The sequence below is a fragment of the Gorilla gorilla genome, chromosome 1, assembly GCF_029281585.2.
Source record: "Gorilla gorilla gorilla isolate KB3781 chromosome 1, NHGRI_mGorGor1-v2.1_pri, whole genome shotgun sequence".
Classification (NCBI taxonomy): Eukaryota; Metazoa; Chordata; class Mammalia; order Primates; family Hominidae; genus Gorilla; species Gorilla gorilla.
Window position 1 is genome coordinate 102,740,879 of NC_073224.2, and position 24,240 is coordinate 102,765,118.

General features: G+C 41.2%; 1 protein-coding gene across 5 annotated transcripts in view; it reads left to right on the plus strand.

The window, feature by feature from the left end:
* Positions 1-24,240, plus strand: part of NUP210L (nucleoporin 210 like) — a 166,148-nt gene that overhangs the window by 86,824 nt on the left and 55,084 nt on the right. For 2 of the 5 annotated variants that reach the window (XM_031010422.3, XM_055360119.2), the window contains exons 17-27: positions 430-622; positions 7,968-8,056; positions 8,605-8,709; positions 9,010-9,111; positions 10,963-11,091; positions 11,441-11,568; positions 12,704-12,836; positions 14,793-14,855; positions 15,228-15,407; positions 23,269-23,349; positions 23,438-23,569. In XM_031010422.3, coding sequence (XP_030866282.1) covers positions 430-622; positions 7,968-8,056; positions 8,605-8,709; positions 9,010-9,111; positions 10,963-11,091; positions 11,441-11,568; positions 12,704-12,836; positions 14,793-14,855; positions 15,228-15,407; positions 23,269-23,349; positions 23,438-23,569 — 1,335 coding nt within the window. The remainder of the gene's footprint in view (positions 1-429; positions 623-7,967; positions 8,057-8,604; positions 8,710-9,009; positions 9,112-10,962; positions 11,092-11,440; positions 11,569-12,703; positions 12,837-14,792; positions 14,856-15,227; positions 15,408-23,268; positions 23,350-23,437; positions 23,570-24,240) is intronic. The other 3 variants (XM_055360127.2, XM_055360113.2, XM_055360132.2) reach the window with 3 other exon arrangements.

The following is a 24,240-nucleotide window of genomic DNA, read 5'->3' on the forward strand; positions in this document are numbered from 1 at the left end:
TTTTGGGGAATGAAAATATTGACTATACATTTGCTGACATTGAATTAGTGTTAATATTATTGTGTGTGATATCCTGTTTCTTACATAGCAGAATGTTCTCGTATTCTTAGGATACATGCTGAAATAGTTAGGGGTGAAGTGCAATGATGCCTACATCAACAAAACAAAATAACAGCCATATATGGAAGGTGAGGAAGGAGAGGGAGAGAGAGAAAAGGCAATGTAACTAAATATTAAGAACTGGTGAATCCAGGTGAAGTGTATGTATATAGGTATTTATTATATTGTTCTTTCAATAGCTATAAGTTTGCAAATTTTTAAGGTAAAAATATTGAGAGAAAACTCGATTCCTAGCTTTAGAGATATCTTACTACCACTTAGGCTATTGATTTTTAAATTGTTGTTTTATTACTTTTTGTTTTAATGCAGATTCCTGTATCAAGACTGAGGGACACAGTCCTGGAACTAGCAGTGTTTGATCAACATAGGAGAAAGTTTGATAATTTCAGTTCACTAATGCTAGAATGGAAATCTTCCAATGAAACACTAGCCCATTTCGAAGATTATAAATCAGTGGAAATGGTAGCAAAAGATGATGGCAGTGGGCAGACCCGGTTACATGGTATTGTGAAAATATACAAGTCTTTTCATATACCTGCGTGTTTTTTTGTTTGTTTGTTTGTTTTGTTTTGTTTTGTTTTTTGCTTTAAGTTCTAGGGTACATGTGCACAATGTGCAGGTTAGTTACATATGTATACATGTGCCATGCTGGTGTGCTGCACCCATTAATTCGTCATTTGGCATTAGGTATATCTCCTGATGCTATCCCTCCCCCCTCCCCCCAGCCCACAACAGTCCCCAGAGTGTGATGTTCCCCTTCCTGTGTCCATGTGTTCTCATTGTTCAATTCCCACCTATGAGTGAGAATATGCAGTGTTTGGTTTTTTGTTCTTGCGATAGTTTACTGAGAATGATGATTTCCAATTTCATCCATGAGATGGAGTCTTGCTCTGTCACCCAGGCTGGAGTGCAGTGGCATGATCTTGGCTCACTGCAAGCTCCACCTCCCAGGTTCACGCCAGTCTCCTGCCTCAGCCTCCCGAGTAGCTGGGACTACAGGCGCCCACCACCACACCCAGCTAATTTTTGTATTTTTAGTAGAGACGAGGTTTCACCATGTTAGCCAGGATGGTCTCGATCTCCTGACCTCATGATCTACCCGCCTCGGCCTCCCAAAGTGCTGGGATTACAGGCATGAGCCACTGCACCCCACCCAGTTTCAGCTTTCTACATATGGCTAGCCAGTTTTCCCAGCACCATTTATTAAATAGGGAATCTTTTCCCCATTTCTTTTTTTTGTCAGGTTTGTCAAAGATCAGATGGTTGTAGATGTGTGGTGTTATTTCTGAGGTCTCTGGTCTGTTCCATTGGTCTATATCTCTGTTTTGGTACCAGTACCATGCTGTTTTGGTTACTGTAGCCTTGTAATATAGTTGGAAGTCAGGTAGTGTGATGCCTCCAGCTTTCTTCTTTTTGCTTAGGATTGTCTTGGCAATGTGGGCTCTTTTTTGGTTCTATATGAACTTTTCCAATTCTGTGAAAAAAGTCATTGGTAGCTTGATGGGGATGGCATTGAATCTATAAATTACCTTGGGCAGTATGGCCATTTTCATGATATTGATTCTTCCTATCCATGAGCATGGAATGTTCTTCCATTTGTTTGTGTCCTCTTATTTCCTTAAGCAGTGGTTTGTAGTTCTCCTTGAAGAGGTCCTTCACATCCCTTGTAAATTGGATTCCTAGGTATTTTATTGTCTTTGTAGCAATTGTGAATGGGAGTTCACTCATGATTTGGCTCTCTGTTTGTCTGTTATTGGTGTACAAGAATGCTTGTGATTTTTGCACATTGATTTTATATCCTGAGACTTTGCTGAAGTTGCTTATCAGCTTAAGGAGATTTGGGGCTGAGATGATGGGTTTTTCTAAATATACAATCATGTCATCTGCAAACAGTGACAATTTGACTTCCTCTTTTCCTAATTGAATACCCTTTATTTCTTTCTCTTGCCTGATTGTCCTGGCCAGAACTTCCAACACTATGTTGAATAGGAGTGGTGAGAGAGGGCATCCCTGTCTTGTGCCAGTTTTCAAAGGGAATACTTCCAGTTTTTGCGCATTTCAGTATGATATTGGCTGTGGGTTTGTCATAAATAGCTCTTATTATTTTGAGATACGTCCCATCAATACCTAGTTTAATAAGAGTTTTTAGCATGAAGGACCGTTGAATTTTGTTGAAGGCCTTTTCTGCAACTATTGAGATAATCATGTGGTTTTTGTCTTTGGTTCTGTTTATGTGATGGATTATGTTTATTGATTTGTGTATGTTGAACCAGCCTTGCATCCCAGGGATGAAGCCAACTTGATCTTGGTGGATAAGCTTTTTGATGTGCTGCTGGATTCGGTTTGCCAGTATTTTATTGAGGATTTTCTCATCAATGTCCATCAGGGATATTGGTCTAAAATTCTCTTTTTTTGTTGTGTCTCTGCCAGGCTTTGGTATCAGGATGATGCTGGCCTCATAAAATGAGTTAGGGAGGATTCCCTCTTTTTCTATTGACTGGAAAAAAGTTTCAGAAGAAATGGTACCAGCTCCTCTTGTACCTCTGGTAGAATTCAGCTGTGAATCCGTCTGGTCCTGGACTTTTTTTGGTTGGTAGACTATTAATTATTGCCTCAATTTCAGAGCCTGTTATTGGTCTATTCAGTGATTCAGCTTCTTCCTGGTTTAGTCTTGGGAGGGTGTATGTGTCCAGAAATTTATCCATTTCTTCTAGATTTTCTAGTTTATTTGCGTAGAGGTGTTTATAGTATTCTCTGATGGTAGTTTGTATTTCTGTGGGATTGGTGGTGATATCCCCTTTATCATTTTTTATTGCGTCTATTTGATTCCTCTCTCTTTTCTTCTTTATTAGTTTTTCTAGTGGTCTATCAATTTTGTTGATCTTTTCAAAAAAACCAGCTCCTGGATTCATTGATTTTTTGTTTGTTTGTTTGTTTTTTTGAGACGGAGTCTCGCTCTTTCGCCCAAGCCGGAGTGCAGGGGCACTATCTCAGCTCACTGCAAGCTTCGCCTCCCGGGTTCATACCATTCTCCTGCTTCAGCCTCCTGAGTAGCTGGGACTACAGGCGCCTGCCACCGCACCCGGCTAATTTTTTGTATTTTTAGTAGAGACAGGGTTTCACCGTGTTAGCCAGGATGTTCTCAATCTCCTGACTTGGTGATCCGCCCGCCTCGGCCTCCAAAGTGCTGGGATTACAGGCGTGAGCCACCGCGCCCAGCGATTCATTGATTTCTTGAAGGGTTTTTTGTGTCTCTATCTCCTTCAGTTCTGCTCTGCTCTTAGTTATTTCTTGCCTTCTGCTAGCTTTTGAGTTTGTTTGCTCTTGCTTCTTTAGTTCTTTCAATTGTGATGTTAGGGTGTCAATTTTAGATCTTTCCTGCTTTCTCTTGTGGGTATTTAGTGCTATAAATTTCCCTCTACCCACTACTTTAAATGTGTCCCAGAGATTCTGGTATGTTGTGTCTTTGTTCTCATTGATTTCAAAGAACATCTTTATTTCTGCCTTCATTTCGTTGTTTACCCGGTAGTCATTCAGGAGTAGGTTGTTCAGTTTCCATCATGTAGTTGTGCGATTTTGAGTGAGTTTCTTAATCGTATATCTGAGTGTTTCTACACTTATTTTCTTTCTTTCTTTTTTTTTTTTTTTCTTTTTGAGACAGAGTCTCACTGTGTTGCCCAGGCTGGGGTGCAATGGTGCTATCTCGGCTTACTGCAACCTCTGCCTCCGGGATTCAAGCAATTCTTGTGCCTCAGCCTCCTGAGTAGCTGGGGCTATAGGCATGTGCCACCATGCCCAGCTAATTTTTTGTATTTTAGTAGAGACCGAGTTTCACCATGTTGCCCAAGATGGTCTCGAGCTCCTGAGCTCAGGCAATCCACCTGCCTCGGCCTCCCAAAGTGCTAGGATTACAGGCATGAGCTGCCACACCCAGCCCTAAATATTTTCTTATGGGCAAGAGTTTTATTTTAGATTTTATCACGTATCACCTTTTATCTTTGACTTTTGTATTTTTTAGAAAATGTGAAGGTAGTTTTCCTTGTTTACAAAGCTAGGGCTGAGGGGCCAACATTTCTTACAAGAACATAAAATTAAATTATTTTTAAAATATATTTCTTTTTCTTTAGAGACAGGATATTATTCTGTCTCCCAGGCTGGAGAGCAGTAGAGCAGATCATAGCTTACTATAACCTCAAACTCTTGGACTGAAGTGATCCTCCTGCCTCAGCCGCCCTAGTAGCTAGGACTGTAGGTGCATGCCACCAAGACCAGCTAATTTTTTAATTTTTTGTAGAGACGGGTTCTCACTATGCTGCCCAAGCTGGTCTCAAACTCCTGGCCTGAAGTGATCCTCCCACCTCAGCCTCTCAAAGTGCTGGGATTACAGGCATGAGCCATTGTGCCTGATTTTATTTTATTTTATTTTATTTTATTTTATTTTATTTTATTTATTTACTGAGATGGAATCTCGCTCTGTCTCCCAGGCTGGAATGCAGTGGCGCGATCTCGGCTCATTGCAACCCCTACCTCCCGGTTTCAAGCGATTCTCCTGCCTCAGCCTCCCGAGTAGCTGGGCTTACAGGCCTGCACCACCTCACCTGGCTAATTTTTTGTATTTTTAGTAGAGACAGGGTTTCACTGTGTTGGCCAGGCTGGTCTCGAACTCTTGACCTCAAGTGATCTGCCTGCCTCGGCCTTCCAAAGTGCTGGGATTACAGGCATGAGCCACCGCGCCCAGTGCCTGACTCAATTTTAAAATGTATTGACTGCCTACTATTTTCCTAATATTATTTATTTGTTAGTAAATATTTATTGAAAGGCTACATGTAAGGTCCTCTGCTAGGCACTGGAGATGATGAATGAGATTGACATGGCTTTTCCCTCATATACTTACAGTCTAAGGCAGACTATAGCTGGAGAAGCCAGACTTTAAACATTACAACTGTGTTAAGTGCAAATACAGGAAGACTTGAGAGCTTCAGGGAGACCTAACCTCGTCTTGAACAGGGAAGGCTACCCTGAGAAAGTGACATTTATGCTGAGACCTGGAGTGGTGACAGGAAGAGGAAATAGCAAGAATGAGCTTAAGAAGGCGAGTGAGACTAAGTCAGAGAGGCACGAGGCATAGATGAGGTTCTAAAAAGGCAACAAGCCCTCATGCCCAAGTGCTTATTAAGCTTCTGCTTGTGTCATATTTGCTGATGTCCCATTCGCTGATGTACCATTCACTAATGTAAGTCACCTGACAAAAACCAGAGTCAAGGTGGGTGGGACTATACAAAGGCATGGATACCAGCAGGCATGATTCACTGTGGACCATTAATATAACTATTTAGGCCAGGTGCAGTGGCTCATGCCTGTAATCCCAGCACTTTGGGAAACTGAGGCAAGAGAATCACTTAAGCCCAAGAGTGCAAGACCAGCTTGGGCAACGTAGTGAGACCCCCCACCACCTCTATTAAAAAATAATAAAATATTATTTAATATATGCATATAAAATATGTAGACATATTATATAATTTATATATAATATATACATATTATGTATAATATACCATATCATACATATATATAATATATGTACTTTAGTGCTCCCTATTCCATTGAATGGTTCTACATCTACCCAAATGCTCATCCCGGAAATCTAAAAGTTAGCTTTTGTACCACTTTCTTCTACACTGGAAGATGATTCTTCTTCACAATACAAGTCTGAATATCTCTCTTAAAATCCTTTTTTGGTTGCTATTTACTGAGCTCTCATGACATGCCAGGCACTGCACTACTTTATACACTTTTTCACATAATCTTCTAACCACCATGAGAGATTGGTATTATTATCCCCATTTTGTGAATTTATTGATTTATCAAACATTTATTTAGTTCTTACTATAATTGGCTCAGTTTTAGGACCTAAGATTACAAAGGTAAATAGATGAAGCAGCAAACTCCCTGCCATCAAAGCCCGTAGTCCTGACCGCTGACTATACTGTCACCATATTGTCTTCAGAGATTCCCCATTCTTTCAGGGTAAAATTTGTATGTTGTAGCTTAACAGACTGACCCTGTTTACTTCTTTGGTTTCACCTGTTATTACTATCCACACATATCCTATATTTTTCTCACCCTCGACAACTTTAGATCCCTAACTATGACAAAGCTTGTCATTCTTCTTTCCTTTGCATATATTGCATATGTTCTATTTTCTTAAAACATGCTTTTCTCGCATCTTCACTGGGCTGAAATCTTCCTCTAGGGAACCTAGGAGTTTTCTGTCCCTCTATATTCCCAGTCTAAAATAAATATTCCTTCTTTGTGCTCTTATATACTATATGTGCTCTGTATGTACTTCTATAATAGCACTTATCACACTGTATTGCATTGATTGGTTTACTACTCAGTCTCCCCTCACTAAACTATGGGTTTCTTCGAAGGCAAGGATTGTGTTTTCTTCTTAATTTCTGTATTCTAATTACCTAACATAGCACCTGGCATGTAGTAGACCCTCAATAAATATTTGTTGAATGAATGTGGCATCACAAGAAACTGCCTCACAGATTTAGGCATGATTATATATTGAGGACAAAATTAAAACTGACCTAAGTGAAGTGGCAGATTCATGTTTGTTAAATTAAAAAAAGAAAAAAAGGCCATGTGCAGTAGCTCACACCTGTAATCCCAGCACTTTAGGAGGCTGAGGCAGGAGGATCACTTGAGCTCGGGAGTTCAAGACCAGCCTGGTTAACATAGCAAGACCCTGTCTCTACAAAACATTAGCCAGGCATGTTGACGTGCACCTGTGGTCCCAGATACTTGGGAGGCTGAGGTGGGAGGACTGCTTGAGCCGGGTAGGTAGAGGTTGCAGTAAATTGTGATTGCACCACTGCACTTCAGCCTGGGTGAAGAGTGAGAACCTGTCACACACACACACACACACACACACACACACACACACAAAGGAAAAAGAAAAGAGAGAGAAAGGTGAAGAGTGAAAGAGGAAAGAAAAGAAAGAGAAAGAAAAATGAATGATTAAAGCAGAGTCAGAATATGGAAGCCTTCAAATACAAGTTTAAGGAGTTTGGATTGATCTAATTAAGAACAGTTAGCCATTTAAACACTTTGCTAAGTGACTTACATGACATGTAAATGTAGAGGACAATTTGGGAGAATGAAAGATGAAAGATCCCAAAGGACTATCCCTTTCTCACTTCCATTTGTAAATTGGACAAAAAATTACACTTGTCAGCCTATTTTTGGACTCATAGACCATCAAAGCTAGAAAGAATTTTAGATTTTGCCTGGCCCAGTCCCTCATTTAATAAAGGAACTAAGAGATAAACTGTTTGCTCAGGGTCATATGGGTACATATTGGCATGGTCAGCACAAAAACCCAGTTTTCAGGCCGGGCATGGTGGCTCGTGTCTGTAATCCCAGCACTTTGGGAGGCCGAGGCGGGCAGATCACGAGGTCAGGAATTCGAGACCAGCCTGGCCAACATAGTGAAACCCCACTCTACTAAAAATACAAAAATTAGCCAGGCATGGTGGCATGCGCCTGCAGTCCCAGCTACTTGGGAGGCTGAGGCAGGAGAATTGCTTGAACCCGGGAGGTTGTGGTAAGCCGAGATCACATCACTGCACTTCAGCCTCGGCAACACAGCGACACTCCATCTCAAAACAAAAACAAAAACAAAAAACAGTTTTTTCTTATGTATTTCCCCATTGAGAGTTTTTCCTCCCCTGCAATAAAGCACCATTTGGAAAAACTGTGGCAGAATGTGGTTTTCTAGAAACACTTGCGTATTCTACATGTTATTGTTTCTCACAGGGTATTTTTCTGCATGTTTCCAGGTCATCAGATCCTTAAAGTACATCAGATAAAAGGGACTGTACTGATTGGAGTCAATTTTGTGGGCTATTCAGAGAAGAAAAGCCCGAAAGTGAGTGGAGATTATAATATAAGAAATATAAATTAAATAATTGGAATGTAAAGCTCTTCTTTGAAAGTTGTACAACTTACATAAAGCTGAGACTATATACCTCTGTAATTCTGTTATTTTGGCACTTGAGAGAGTCCTGGAAACTTCTCCCATAGAGCTGAAGAATTAGACATTGACATTATTATTATTATTATTATTATTATTATTATTATTATTTGAGATGAAGTCTCACTCTGTCACCCAGGATGGAGTGCAGTGACATGATCTTGGCTCACTGCAACCTCTGCCTCCCGGGTTCAAGCGATTCTCCTGCCTCATCCTCCCAACTAGCTGGGATTACAGACACCCACCACCGTGCCTGGCTAATTTTTGTATTTTTAGTGGAGATGGGGTTTCACCATGTTAGCCAAGCTGGTCTCAAACTCCTGGCCTCAGGTGATCCACCAGCCTTACCCTCCCAAAGTGCTGGGATTACAAGCGTAAGCCACCGTGGCCGGCCAAGAATTAGATGTTTATATTCACTTTTGTGGTTCTTATTATATTTCTAGGAAATTTCCAACTTGCCCAGATCTGTAGATGTGGAACTGCTCCTGGTAGATGATGTAACTGTAGTGCCTGAGAATGCCACCATCTATAACCACCCTGATGTAAAGGTAGAAGCTGTATGAGTCTAGTTAAATGGAATCATATTGGAGGGGAAGTTATTAAAATTAATAGCATAACAATTAAAAAACTTACTTATGTGTTGAAAATAATTGATACATATATGTAAAACACATATATAATAGTTGCACTGTGCTTAAAAATTGTACTTTAATAATTATATTTTGTCTTTTGTCTATTCACTTTAATCTTTTTATCCCATATTCTTTCTTAGGTAGGTAGAAATTATTTCCTTTGAGCTATTTATAAACTGAAGCAAACAAAATATTGTTTGTCTGATTTTTCCATAGGAAACATTTAGCCTTGTGGAAGGATCTGGTTATTTTTTAGTCAACAGCAGTGAGCAGGGTGTTGTCACCATCACTTACATGGAAGCAGAAAGCTCTGTTGAGGTGAGCTCTAGAGACAGTCCCAGATTGATGGTCTCAGGCCAAAACTCATTCTGAGGAGATTGGAAAAATTCCATTTTGTGTCTAAAACTTGTTACAGAAGTAACATTTTCCTTTCTTTCTTTAACCTATATAGATTCTTCAACCAAAAGGGAGTGCTTTTTTTGCTTCTGGTTGAACAGAGACAGTATAAGAGATCTCCGTTAGAAGATTTCCGTTAAAAGAAGTTTCATTTTTATAAGTTTCAAAGCACACATCTGTGTAGATACTTAAATATTTAAATATACTATTGACTTTATTTATTGAGATAGAGTCTCGCTCTGTTGCCTGGGCTGGAGTGCAGTGGTGCGATCTCGGCTCACTGCAACCTCCACCTCCCAGGTTCAAATAATTCTTCTGCCTCAGCCTCCTGAGTAGCTGGGATTACAGGAGCCCACCACCATGTCTGGCTAATTTTTGTATTTTTAGTAGAGATAGGGTTTTACCATGTTGGCCAGGCTGGTCTTGAACTCTTGACCTCAAGTGATCTGCCCAAAGTGCTAGGATTGCAGGTGTGAGCCACTGCGCCAGGCCACTGTTGACTTTATAGCATGAATATATGATGTTTTCAGCCAGGACATGACAACTCAAAACATTAACCTAACTCCATAGTCAGTATGCCAAAGGATTTGTTTTTAGTTGATTTATAGTAATAAAAATAATACCATATATTAATATATGTATATAGTTCCTTTCTAACAGCTTAAAGTAATTTAACTTACCCTAGTCATAATATATGTTTTAAAAAGGGAAGACTAAGGTACAAATGATGTGAAAAAAACATGCTATTGTGCAGGAACTGTAGCACAAAGAAAGAAAAAACAGTGTTAGTTGGCCTAATGCTTTCTCCGCCTACTAGTGATTGTGCCATAAATGCACACGATTTTTCTTCATGACATCCTTTCCCTATTTATAATTGAGAAGCTGAATACGTATGTTGGATTCTGCTTGAATTCAATCAACATAAATTCTGCTCTTTACTATTTGTTTTTGTTTCGTTTTGTTCAGTAGAAATAGGGTCTCACTCTGTTGCTCAGGCTGGAGTGCGTGGCATGATCATAGCTCACTGTAGCCTTGAACTCTTAGATTCAAGTGATCCTCCCACCTCAGCCTTCTGAGTAGCTGGGATTATAGGTATGTGCCACCATGCCCAGCTAATTTTTTTTTTTTTTTCGAGACAAGGTCTCACTCTGTTTCCCAGGCTGAAGTGCAGTGGTACAATCTCAACTCCCTGCATCCTCAACCTCCCAAGTTCAAGTGATCCTCCCTCAGCCTCCTGAGTAACTGGGACTACAGGCACGGACCACCGTGCCCAGCTAATTTTTGTTTTGTTTTGGGTAAAGACAGGGTTTCACCATGTTGCCCAGGCTTGTCTCAAACACCAGGGCTCAAGCAATCCTCTTGCCTCAGCCTCTCAAAGTGCTGGGATTACAGGCATGTGCCACCACGCCCAGCCTTGCTAATTTTTTAAAAAAAGTTTTTATAGAGACCAGGATTTTGCTTTGTTCCCCAGGCTGTTCTTGAACTCCTGGGCTCAAGTGATCCTCCTGCCTCGGCCTCCCAAAGTGCTGGGATTATAGGCGTGAGCCACTGCGCCCAACCTATATTTGTTAAAGTACAGATTTTGCCATAATCGGAAACATCACATTAAGTGTACATATTATGCTATGCCTGAATAATGTTACGTGACGTCTGAGAGTCCCCAGTTCAAAGAAAGCAAGATGTTTTCTATTCTGCTTTGGGTGAAAATAGTTGCTTTGATTATGCTTGGAGCATGTTTGCTTCTTTATCCAGCTACCATCTTCTTACTTCCAGTTAGTTCCATTACATCCTGGATTTTTTACCTTGGAGGTCTATGATCTTTGTTTGGCTTTCTTGGGTCCAGCAACAGCCCACCTCAGGGTGTCAGACATACAAGAGCTGGAGCTTGATCTGATTGATAAGGTGAGACATGTTTGTTTTATTTCAGAAATTAAGCAAGCCTTATTCTCACTCCCCAGCATTCCTTAATATAGTCTGTGCTCAGCTACTGTGTGTGTATACCAGGACTTCTGGTAATGTTAATGGAAATACCTGCCCTTAAAGAACAACATTTCAACATTAAACAGATGAAGATAAATAGACTGTTAAAAAACAACTTAAAACAATACACATAGATTAAGCTTATTTGATTGAAGGCTGACCAGGATCATTTAGCATGAAAGAAAAAAAAAAGTACACTGCCCTCTAAGAGTTAGACTGCCATTGGTGAATGAGACACCTTTGCTAAAATCTTTTTCTTTTTAACTACTAGGTTGAAATAGACAAAACTGTGTTAGTGACTGTGAGGGTTCTTGGCTCTTCCAAACGCCCATTCCAAAATAAATACTTCAGAAACATGGAACTCAAACTTCAGTTGGCTTCTGCCATTGTCACCCTGACGTAAGTACCATTTCAATACTTCCTTCCCACTATGCATATCATAAGACTCTCCCTCCTGGTAACCTGGTCAGCTTTCCCTTACCTTAGATTATTTCAGATTTTCTCCATTCCTTTTCTGTTAGATTGCATTTCAGCCCATACTCTCTTCCCATATTCAGCTCTCTACAAAATATCCATTTGAGCCTGGCGTGAGGGTACATGCCTGTAGTCCCAGCTACTCAGGAGGCTAGGGCAGGAGATTCACTTGAGCCTAGGAGTTGGAGGCTCTAGCACACTATAACATAATTGTGCCTGTGAATAGCCACTGCGCTCCAGCCTGGGCAACATAGCAAGGCCTACATCTCTTAAAATACACACACACACACACACACACACACACACACACACACACATTCGAGGTCCTCAGATGCCTTGTTTGGGGGCTAAGGTCACATGTCATTAATATTTCCATTTTCTGAAACCTCTCCTTGGATGATATCTTTTGGGGGTGCTTCAGGATAGAGGACCCTTTAAAAATATATTTAGAGGCAGACATACTGGTATTCCCGTCTGAGAAAGGAGAAATTCAGGAATTTCAGGCAATTTAGTATTTGCAATTTTACCAGTCTATTTTTATATTGCCCTTATTCCTCTGGAGCCTTAGAACAAATTTTTGCCTCTCAGGAGCCTTCCACCATTCCCTTGAAATTTGTCTTCACTCTGGAAATTTATTTTCTTGCAATTCCCCCTAACCAGAGTTAAAATGAGCAGAAAATGTTAAGCACCTTGGAAAGATGCACCACTGGCCACTTTCAGAACCTAATCTTGGCCAAGCGTGGTGACTCATGCTGCAATCCCAGCATGATGGGAGGCTGTGACAGGAGGATTGCTTGAATCCAAAATTCAAGACCAGCCTGGGCAACACAGTGAGACCCCGGCTCTACAAAAAATAAGAGAATTAGCCAGGAGTGGTGGTATGTGCCTGTAGTCCCAGTTACTCAGGAAGCTGAGGTGGGAGGATACATTGAGTCTGGGAGTTTGAGGCTGCAATGAGCTGAGATCATGCCACTGCACTCCAGCTTGGGCGACAGAGTAAGACCCTGTCTTGAAACAAAACAAAAATCTTTCTCACCTGAAAATACATGGGTTTTTGCAGACCAATGGAGCAACAGGACGAATACTCTGAAAATTATATTCTTCGAGCTACCACTATTGGGCAAACCACACTTGTGGCTATTGCCAAGGACAAGATGGGAAGAAAATACACATCAACTCCTCGGCACATTGAAGTAAGGAAATTATCTCATCCAAAATTTGTACTTTTTCTTGCTTAACATCATTTGTCTTTTTCTGTTAGTTTATACAAGTTAAAAATCATTTGACTGGCTGGGCACAGTGGCTCACACAACCATGTGAGCACTTTGGGAGGCTGAGGTGGGAACATCACTTAAACCCAGGAGTATGAAACCACCCTGGGCAACATAGTGAGACTCTGTCTCTACAAAAATAAAAATAAAATAAAATAAATTAGCCAGACATGGTGTGCCTGTAGTTCCAGCTACTCAAGAGGCTAAAGTAGGAGGATCACTTGAGCCCTGGAGGTTGAGGCTGCAGTGAGCTGTGATGTGCCATTGCACTCCAGCCTGAGTGACAGAGAGAGACCCTGTCTCAAGAAAAAAAATCATTTGACTGAAAAAAAGGATAGTGTCTAACTCTTGCACAACATGCAGTATTTTTGGGTTTTGTCTCTCTGTATAAAACAGTTCTTATAGAAAATTTGGAAAAACATGTGTAGTGGTGCATGCCTGTGGTCCCAGCTACTTGGGAGACTGAAACAGGAGTGTCACTTGAGCCCAGGAGGAGTTCCAGGCTGAAATAAGCCATGATTGTGCCACTGCACTTCAGTCTGGGTGACAGAAAAGAAAATTTGGAAAGCACAAATTTTAAAGGTGTTAAATGAAAATCACCTGTAATTTCACTACTTAGAGGCAACCATTGTTTTTTTGTTCGTTTGAGACAGAGTCTCTCTCTGTTGCCCAGGCTGAAGTGCAATGGCGCGATCTTGGCTCAGTGCAACCTCTGCCTTCTGGGTTCAAGCGATTCTCCTGCCTCAGCCTCCTGAGTAGCTGAGATTACAGGTGTGAGACACTGCGCCAGCCCAGCTGTTCTACTTTTATATGTGTTCAGAAAAAGGAAAGTTAACTGTAAACATAATTTTAATGATCACTTTTACTCTAGTGAGTGGATATATAACTTATTTAAGTATTCCTACTTAAATACTTTTAAATTTTTTGCTATTACACATAAAATTACATATCTTTGTGTGTAACTTTTTTGTAGATAATTAAGAGTTTTCCTTAGAATAAGATCATGATGGGCTGGGTTTGGTGGCTCATGCCTGTAATCCCAGCACTTTGAGAGGTTGATGCAGGAGCATGACTTGAGCCTAGGAGTTTGAGACCACCCTGGGTAACATAGGGAGACCCCATCTCTGCAAAAAATTAAGAAATTAGTCAGGCATGGACAGGCGTGGTAGGTCACGCCTGTAGTCCCAGCACTTTGGGAGGCTGAGGCAGGTGGATCACCTGAGGTTAGGAGTTTGAGACCAGCCTGGCCAACATGGTGAAACCCTGTCTCTACTAAGATACAAAATATTAGCTGGGCATGGTGGCAGGTGCCTGTAATCCCAGCTACTTGGGAGGCTGAGGCAGGAGAATCGCTTGAACCTGGGAGGCGGAGTTTGCAGTGAGCTGAGGTCTCGCCACTGCACTCCAGCCTGGGTGACAGAGCGAAACTCCTTCTCAAAAAAAAGAGAGAGAGAGAGAGACAAAGAAAGAAAGAAAGAAAGAGAGAGAGAGAGAAGGAAAGAAAGAAAGAAAGAAGAAAGAAAGAAAGAAAGAAAGAAAGAAAGAAAGAAAGAAAGAAAGAAAGAAGGAAGGAAGGAAGGAAGAAAGAAAGAAAGAGAGAAAGAAAGAGAAGGAAAGGAAGGAAAGGAAAGAAAGAAATTAGTCAGGCGTGGTGGTGCACACTTCTGGTCCCAACCACTCAGGAGGCCAAAGCTGGAGGATTGCTTGAGCCCAGGAGTTCAAGGCTGCAGTGAGCTGTGATCATGCCACTGCACTTCAGCATGGGCAACAGAGCAAGACTCTGTCTAAAAAAAAAAAAAAAAAATTTTAAATGACCATGATATGTTATAAAATTGACTCTAGTTAGTTACTGTTGTCCTTTTGGTTTTCTCCTTCAAGGTGTTTCCTCCATTCAGACTTCTTCCAGAGAAAATGACACTGATTCCAATGAATATGATGCAGGTGAACTTACAGGCAGAAAAAATAAGATTTACCTTTTCTCCTTACCTCTCTCTCTCTCTCTCACACACACACACACACACACCTCTCTTCCTATTGATCTCTTATTTACTCTCACCCAAGTACTAGTGGATCTGATAAAGAACAAGATTAGTATTTTCCCTGACCTATGATGTACATCATATAAAAACTCTCTTGGAATCCCATGGATCATTTGCAGTACTTCCCTTTCTTCTGCATTTGAGTTGATATGGGATATGTTGTTCAAGAAATGGGGGAAGATGAAGAAGTCAAGTTGCTTGGACAAAATGTTGGGAAAAGAGACATGATTTCTCCCTCATGTTCTAGGCATTCAATGGTATATTTAAATTCCAGGTAATGTCTGAAGGTGGCCCCCAGCCCCAATCCATCATTCACTTCTCCATCAGTAATCAGACCGTGGCTGTTGTTAATAGGAGGGGGCAAGTTACAGGGAAGATGGTTGGCACAGCTGTGGTTCATGGCACCATCCAGACAGTAAATGAAGATACTGGCAAAGTCATTGTGTTTTCTCAGGTATTGGTTATTTGCTCTGCTCTGCTTCTATTCTTCTATTGAGGAACCATACTGGGGGAGATAGGGAGGCAGTGGTAATGAGGAGGGTGTCAGCAGCCCAGGAAAAGCCTTATAGTGCCCCCACCTGGCATTCTGTCAACCAGGCATGGAAAATGTCATCTTTAGTGAAAACCCCACAGAGTACTTGGCACTGTTATAAGATATGGTCCCCATCCTTAAAGAATGCTTTGAAGAAGAGAAAAACAAATATGTCTATCTAATAAGTTTTTTCCAAATGTTTGTAATACATAACAATATATGTATTTATGGGGTACATTGCCAAGACCAGCTTGGTTGTGGAGACCCTAACCCAGCAGCACTAGAGGAACTAAAGACCCACACACAGAAATATAGAGTGTGGAGTGGGAAATCAGGGGGCTCACAGCCTTCAGAGCTGAGAGCCTTGAACAGAGATTAACCCACATATTTATAGACAGCAAGCCAGTGATAAGCATTGTTTCTATAGATTATAGATTAACTAAAAGCATTCCTTACAGGAAACAAAGGGATGGGCTTTGGCTAGTTATCTGCAGCAGGAACATGTCCTTAAGGCACAGATTGCTCATGCTATTGTTTGTGGCTTAGGAATGCCTTAAGTGGTTTTCTGCCCTGGGTGGGCCAGGTATTCCTTGCCCTCATTCTGGTAAAGCCACAACCTTCAGCATGGGCGTCATGGCCATCACGAACATGTCACAGTGCTGCAGAGATTTTGTTTATGGCCATTTTTGGGGCCAGTTTATGGCCAGATTTGGGGGCCTGTTCCCAACATGTTCCCCCTTTTTATTTTTGCAAGACAATAAAAGCAAAGGCGGCTTTATCATGGTGAGCTACTTCTCGCAGAAGTCAGGATCTGCATCTGCAGACTATACAAAGACAAACAACACAGATTAAAAGCACAATCATCATCGAAATCACAGAGCCTCCAAGTGTTTTTATGTTAACTGGTTACTAGCTGCTAATCTGTCTGCAGCTCCTTCAAGCACTCCAGTTCCTGGCATTAAGGTCAGGTGTACCTGGGATGCTTTAAATATTTGTTCTTTTAATTTTGCAATATCCAAAGACAAGTTTGCGGAGTGTCCTTCTAGATGCTTTTTTATTCTTTCCCAAATTTGGATCTTATTAAGAGCCATTAATAGTTTCCACAAATCCTTTTGTTTAGCCCCTAGAGCGGGCCATATCATTTGAGGTTGAAGTGCCACTATACTGCCATGTTTCCAGATAGTAGGAACTCTTGCCATACTTCTTATCATTTCTACCATCTGACCATTTTGTTCAGACCAGCTGAACATAGTGTGGCTATGGCACACAGACTGGGAGGTGCAATTCATGCTAAACATCCCCTTTGGGGACCAATCAATAATGATTGTGCAGCATCTCTGCCTGTTCTGCAGTGCAATCTTCCCAAACAAGTACATTCATTATTTCTGGCCAGATTCAGTTCTGTTTACAAATAGGTTTTTGAGGGTGGTATGCCTCAATTAGAGGAGCAGATTTATTATGGTAAATACTGAGATCAGAAAGCATGTGTAACTGCGTCATAGAGTGATTACATCCAGGCATTATTGCCAGCCAAGATTGATAAATATGCCCAATAAGTATAATTGTTTTCTGTGTCAGCCCTTGTTGAAGGAATACTCACAGCAACGGTGATCACCACTATCATAGCTATTGTTAAATTACTCATTGTGACTGGTTGTCCCACTTTCCTCAGGTTTTCTTCCTCCATCTTTGACAGCTTCTTGATCTGTCCCCGGGTAGGTGGCTGTGTTTCACGGGTGTTGCTCATGACAGTTGGGGTCCTCCTCAGCATCAGTCTTGACATGGCTGCAACCAGGGGATCCTCGGGTTTCTCCCAGAATCTCTTCTTCAGCGTCTGGCTCATGATAAGGTTTCAGGTGTCGTGATGGTATCCAAATCGGCTGTTGATTTGGTCCAGGAGAAACACAAGCATAACCTCTACCCCAAGTTATTATTTTACCTATTTCCCAACTTTTTGCTAACGGATCTCTCTACCAAACCAATTGTTCTGCTTCTGTCTTTGCAGCTGGTTTCTGTAGATGCTGTTCAGCTGCTGATAGCATCTGGCCTTTAGGCAGGCTCAAAAAATTTAAAGTCGATAATGCTAGATTTAGTTGCATACGGGGGTTCCGTAGTCCCTGTTTCTCCCCTTTTGCTTTTGCAACTGCTATTTTAGGGAGAGGTTCATTCTTTCCACTATGGCTTGTCCTTGAGAATTATATGGGATACCAGTAATGTGTTTAATATTCCATACAGAGAAAAATGTAGCTAGAGCTTGGCTACTATAGCCTGGGGCATTATCTGTTTTAATAGAAGCTGGAATGCCCATCACCAGGAAACACTGCAAAAGGTGATGTTTAACAGAGGCAGAAGACTCTCTTGATTGGCCTGTAGCCCAGACAAAGTGAGAAAAGGTGTCCACACATACATGTACATAAACTAGTCTCCCAAATGAGGGAACATGTGTGACATCCATTTTCCAAAGAGAATTAGTTTTCAATCCTTAAGGATTAACTCCTGCTGTAAAAGATTAGAAATGTACCATTTGGCAAGTTGGGCATCGCTGGATAATAGTTTTAGCTTCTTTCCAGGTAGTGCTGTATCTGCGCTTTGTGACCAGAGACATTAACATGGGTTAAATTGTGAAAGTGTCGGCCAGGCACAGTGGCTCACACCTGTAATCCCGGCACTTTGGGAGGCTGAGGCAGTTGGATAATGAGGTCAGGAGATCGAGACCATCGTGGCTAACCCAGTGAAACCCCATCTCTACTAAAAATAAAAATAAAAAAATTAGCTGGGTGCGGTAGTGGGTGCCTGTAGTCCCAGCTACTTGGGAGGCTGAGGCAGGAGAATGGCGTGAACCCAGGAGGCAGAGCTTACAGTGAGCCAAGATCACGCCACTGCACTCCAGCCTGGGCAACAGAGCAAGACTCCATCTCAAAAAAAAATTGTGAAAATGTCTAGCATTATATATTGTAGTAGCAACTAGGCAATCAGCCATTTGATTCCCTTCAGTTAAAGGTCCTGGAAGAGTTACATGAGCCCTAATGTGAGTGATGTAAAAAGGGTGCATTCTACTCCTAACTGCTATTTGCAATTGGGTAAATAAAGTCATCAGTTGCTCATCAGTGTGGAATTGTAGCTGAGCATTTTCAACTAACTGTGTAGAATGTACCCCATATGAAGAATTGGAACTCACATTAATAGGCATATCAAAAGCAGTCAATACCTCAATTACAGCTACAAGCTCTGCTTTTTGAGCTGAAGTATAGGGCATCTGAAAAACTTTACCTTTTGAGCCAGAATAAGCTTTACCATTATTAGACCCATCTGTGAAGACATTTTCAGCACCTTCAATTGGTTTAAATTTAGTTATTTTAGGGAGAATCCAATTAGTTAATTTCAAAAATTGAAATAATTTTGTTTCAGGAAAATGATTATTGAGAATACCCACAAAATCAGCTAAATGGGTTTGCCAAGAAAGACTATTTATAAAAGCTTGCTGTATTTATGCCTTCGTGAGAGGGACAGTAATTTTTCTGGGATCATATCCATGTAATCTGACAATCTGAGTTCTCCCATTTCCTATCATAGGTAGCAATTTGATCCAAATAAGGAGTTAGAGTCTGTGAATTAGTATGTGGAAGAAAAAAACATTCTACTAAGTCCTGTTCTTGGACAATAACACCAGTAGGTGAATGCTGAGCTGAAAACATTAGCAAATCTAGAGGCTTCTCTGGATCTATTCTATTTATTTGAGCTTTATGGACTTGCTTTTCAATCAGCTGTAACTCTGCCTCAGCCTCCTTTGTTAATTGTCGAGGGCTAGTGAGACTAGGATCTCCTCTAAGGATAGAAAATAGATTACTCATGGCAAGGTAGGAATGCCTAGAGCAGGTCATATCCAATTAATGTCCCCTAGTAATTTTTGAAAGTCATTTAATGTTTTCAATTGATCCCTACATATGGTTACTTTCTGTGGCACTATTGTAGTGTCATTTACTAAGGTCCCTAAGTAGGAGTAAGGAGTAGTAGTCTGAATTTTGTCAGGAGCTATAATTAAACCAGTGCAAGAAATCGAATTTTGTAAATGATCATAATATTGGGGTAATATTTCTCGAGTGGGGGCAGCACAAAGTATATCGTCCGTATAATAAATAATGTAATACTGTGAAAATTTTTTATGAGTAGGTTCAGTTGCTTGCCCTACATACTTCTGGCAAATTGCTGGACTGTTTAACATGCCTTCTGGCAACACTTTCCGATGAAAACGCTTAGCAGGCTGCAGGTTGTTTACTGCAGGAATTGTAAATGCAAACCATTCACAGTCTTGCTAAGCTAAGGGGATAGTAAAGAAACAGTCTTTTAAATCTATGACATTAAAGGCCAGTTTTTTGGAATCATAGCAGGAGAAGGCAGTCCTGGCTGTAATGCCCCCATAGGTTGTATAACTGAATTAATGACTCTAAGATCTGTCAGCATTCTCCATTTACCTGATTTTTTCTTAATAACAAAGACTGGAGAATTCCAAGGGGAAAATGTTGGAGCTGTGTCCTTTTTCTAATTGTTCAGTAACTAAGTCCTCTAAAGCCTCCAGTTTCTCTTTACTTAACGGCCATTGTTCTATCCAAATTGGCTTGTCTGTTAACCATTTTAAAGGTATAGATTCTGGAGGCTTAACAATGGCTGCCATCAAAAATGATATCCTAAAGCCTTGGCAGGAACTTTTCTTTCTGTTTGAAGCGGTTCCTTCAAACCCTGCAAATATTTTTCTAGTCCCATACTAGGGACATACCCTATTTCATGCATCATATGTTGACTTTGAGGGCTATATAATTGCTCTGGAATTAGAACTTGTGCTCCCCATTGTTGTAATAAATCTCTTCTCCATAAATTTATAGGTACAGAAGTTATAATTGGTTGAATAGTCCCAGGTTGTCCATTGGGCCCTTCACAATGCAAGATATAACTACTTTGATATACTTCAGGGGCTTTACCAACTCCAACTATGTTAAGTTGAGCTGGTTGAATTGGCCACACAGATGGCCAGTGCTGTAGAGAAATGATTGAAATGTCCACTCCTGTATCTACTAAACCTTTAAATTTCTTTCCCTGAATAGTTATTTCACAGGGAGGATGTTTATCAGTAGTTTGATTCACCCAGTAAGCTGCTTTGCTTTGTTTATTTGTGCTCCCAAATCCTCTTGTTTTTCACTTTTCCCCATTTCCACATACAGCACAATCAGGAGCCGTGCTATACGCTCTCCTGGCTCTGTTTTCCAGGGAACAGAAGTAGATATAACAATTTGAATTTCCCCACTGTAATATGAATCAAGGACTCCTGTATGTACTTGCACTCCTTTTAAATTTAAACTAGATCTACCTAGAAGTAATCCTATCATCCCCGCTGGCAAGGGTCCACAGACTTCCGTAGGTACTTTTTGCTGGGGCTCCCCAAGCAGAAGACTCACAGCTTTTGTGCAGCATAAATCTACTGCAGCATTACCAGCTGTGGCGGGGGACAGACAGACATTGTACAGGGTTGAGGGAGTGGCCTGAGCCAGAAATGCCCTGGTTTGGAACGGGGCCTGGGACAGGCCCCTCATGGCATTTCCCAAAATCGGTTTCCCATCTTTATCAAACTTAGAGTGACACTGATTAACCCAATGTTTTCCTTTTTTGCACTTCAGGCATACACCTGGCTCATACTGATTAATAGCCTGTTTAAACTCTTTAAGTATTTTAAAAGGAAAAAGCTCAAACATAGCTATAATATTTCCTTGTTGATCTGGGGGGTGTATCCTAACAGGGAACTGCCAAGCCTCTATATCACCCTCTCTTCTAGCTTGCTGGATTCCTGCCTGAATAGAACTGAGAGTGGTTGCTTGAGGCGCTACTTGAACAGTCACTGGGGCAACTACTTTTTGCCCAGTGTCCTCCGGAAAAGAAAGATCTGGAGGGTCAGGCCACTCTTTTTCTTCAAAATAAGGAGGGGGTGCAGAAGGGTAGGGATGAACCTCTTCCTCTTTGCTACTTTAGCTTTAGCTGGCAAACAAACCTGCTCTTTCACCTCTTCTGTTATTTCGATATACTTTCCTTCCTCCACATCATCAGTGTGAAAATGTTCCAAGGTGGAACAAACTAGAGCCCACACTTGTTCCATTGTTACCCTGATGCTGATGCTTCCAAGCTCCCCTTCTTACTCACCACAGGGATTGCTTAAGAGTACTCAGGTGTCCTCCAGCTTAGTTCCACGTTCTCCAACAGTCGCTCCAATGACCCTTTGACCCAGGTTGGAGCCCCACATATGGGCACCACTTACCGAGATCAGCTTGGTTGTGGAGACCCTAACCCAGTGGCACTAGAGGAATTAAAGACATACACACAGAAATATAGAGTGTGGAGTGGGAAATCAGGGGGCTCACAGCCTTCAGAGCTGAGAGCCATGAACAGAGATTTACCCACATATTTATTGACAGCAAGCCAGTGATAAGCATTGGTTCTATAGATTATAGATTAACTGAAAGCATTCCTTATGTGAAACAAAGGGATGGGCTTTGGCTAGTTATCTGCAGCAGGAACATGTCCTTAAGGCACAGATTGCTCATGCTGTTGTTTGTGGCTTAGGAACGCCTTAAGCAGTTTTCCACCCTGAGTGGGCCAGGTATTCCTTGTCCTCATTCTGGTAAACCCACAACCTTCAGCATGGGCATCATGGCCATCACAAATGTGTCACAGTGCTGCAGAGATTTTGTTTATGGCCATTTTGGGGGCCAGTTTATGGCCAGATTTGGGGGCCTATTCCCAACAGTATATGAGTTATTTTGATATAGGCATACAATGCATATTAACTACATCAGGGTAAATGGGGTATCCACCACCTCAAGCATTTATCCTTTCTATGTTACAGACAATCCAATTATACTCTTTTAGTTATTTTTAAATAAACAATAAGTTATTGTTGACTGTAGTCACCCTGCTGTGCTATCAAATACTAGCCCTTTTTCATTCTATCTAACTATATTTTTGTGCCCATTAATCATCCCCATAGCCCCCCTACCCACCCACTGCCCTTCCCAGCCTCTGGTAACCATTGTTCTACTTTTTTGTTTGTTTTGAGTCAGAGTTTCACTCTTGTTGCCCAGGCTGGAGTGTGATGGTGTGATCTAGGCTCACTGCAACCTCCGCCTCCCGGATTCAAACGACTCTCCTGCCTCAGCCTCCCAAGTAGCTAAGACTATAGGCACGTGCCACCACACCCAGCTAATTTTGTATTTTCAGTAGAAATGTGTTTCACCATGTTGGTCAGGCTGGTCTTGAACTCCTAACCTCAAGTGATCCACCCGGCCTCCCAAAGTGCTGGGATTACAGGCGTGAGCCACCATGCACAGCCCGTCATTCTATTCTTTATCTCCATGAGTTCAACTGTTTTAATTTTTAGCTCCCATAAATATATAAGTGAGAACATGTGAAGTTTGTCTTTGTCTTTCTATGCCTGGCTTATTTCACTTGACATAATGATCTCTAGTTCCATCCATATTGTTGCAAATGACAGGATCTCATTCTTTTTATGGCTGAATAGTACTGTTGTACATATGTACCACATTTTCTTTATCCATTTGTTTGTTGATGGACATTTAGGTTGGCTCCAAATATTGGCTATTGTGAATAGTGCTGCAATAAGCATGGGCAAGGTTTTTTACAGAATGTTAAAAACAATAGCAAACTAGTTATCAAAAGCATCTCTGTCCACCCCACAGAAACTCCCTCTTAGCCTAAGCTTGCTCTCCACCCTGTTGAGCAGGATGAAGTACAGATTGAAGTTGTTCAGCTAAGGGCTGTTAGGATCCTTGCAGCTGCAACTCGGCTCATCACAGCTACCAAGGTCAGTATGATGGCTCTGTTCAGGGCTCATTATTCTGATAATTGCAACTGGGCAGAATATATAGCACAATGCTGCTATTTATTTTCAGATGCCAGTTTATGTCATGGGAGTAACCAGTACCCAGACCCCTTTCTCCTTCAGCAATGCTAATCCTGGGCTCACATTCCACTGGTCTATGAGCAAAAGGGATGTATTGGATCTAGTGCCCAGGCATTCAGAGGTAAGAATTTACCTGTTTATTGTGTTATCTTAGGGATCTTGATATTAAATTTATTTTAATTTATCGTAAGTCTCTTTTTGTTTTGAGATGAGGTCTCACTCTGTCCCCCAGGCTGGAGTGCAGTGGTGCAATCTCAGCTCACTGCAACCTCCACCTCCTAGGCTAAAGTGATCCTCCCACCTCAGCCTCCCGAGTAGCTGGGACCACAGGCACATGCCATCATGCCTGGCTAATTTTTTGTATTTTTTTGTTGAGATGGGGTTTTGCCTTGTTGCCCAGGCTGTTCTTGAGCTCCTGAGCTTAGGTGATCCACCTACCGTGACCTCCCAAAGTGCTGGGATTACAGGCGTGAGCCACCATGCTCACCCTATCATAAGTTTTAGACTGATTACTCACTCCCTAAACTACACAATATTATTACTTATTTACTTTTCCTACTGTTCTCTGAACTCTGAACTCTGGAAACCTGCAAAGCAATAAAGAATCCAAATGTGAGTATGCAGATAATACTGTATGATTATTTATTTTTATTTTTTGCTGGAAAGAGCTCTCAAAAGTGATCTTTCTTTTAATATTGTATTTATTAATGTTGTTGTAATGTATTTGTGAGCAGATGACTATGTTAGATGAGTAACACTATGAATATAAAGTATATGCATAGAGTTTAAATA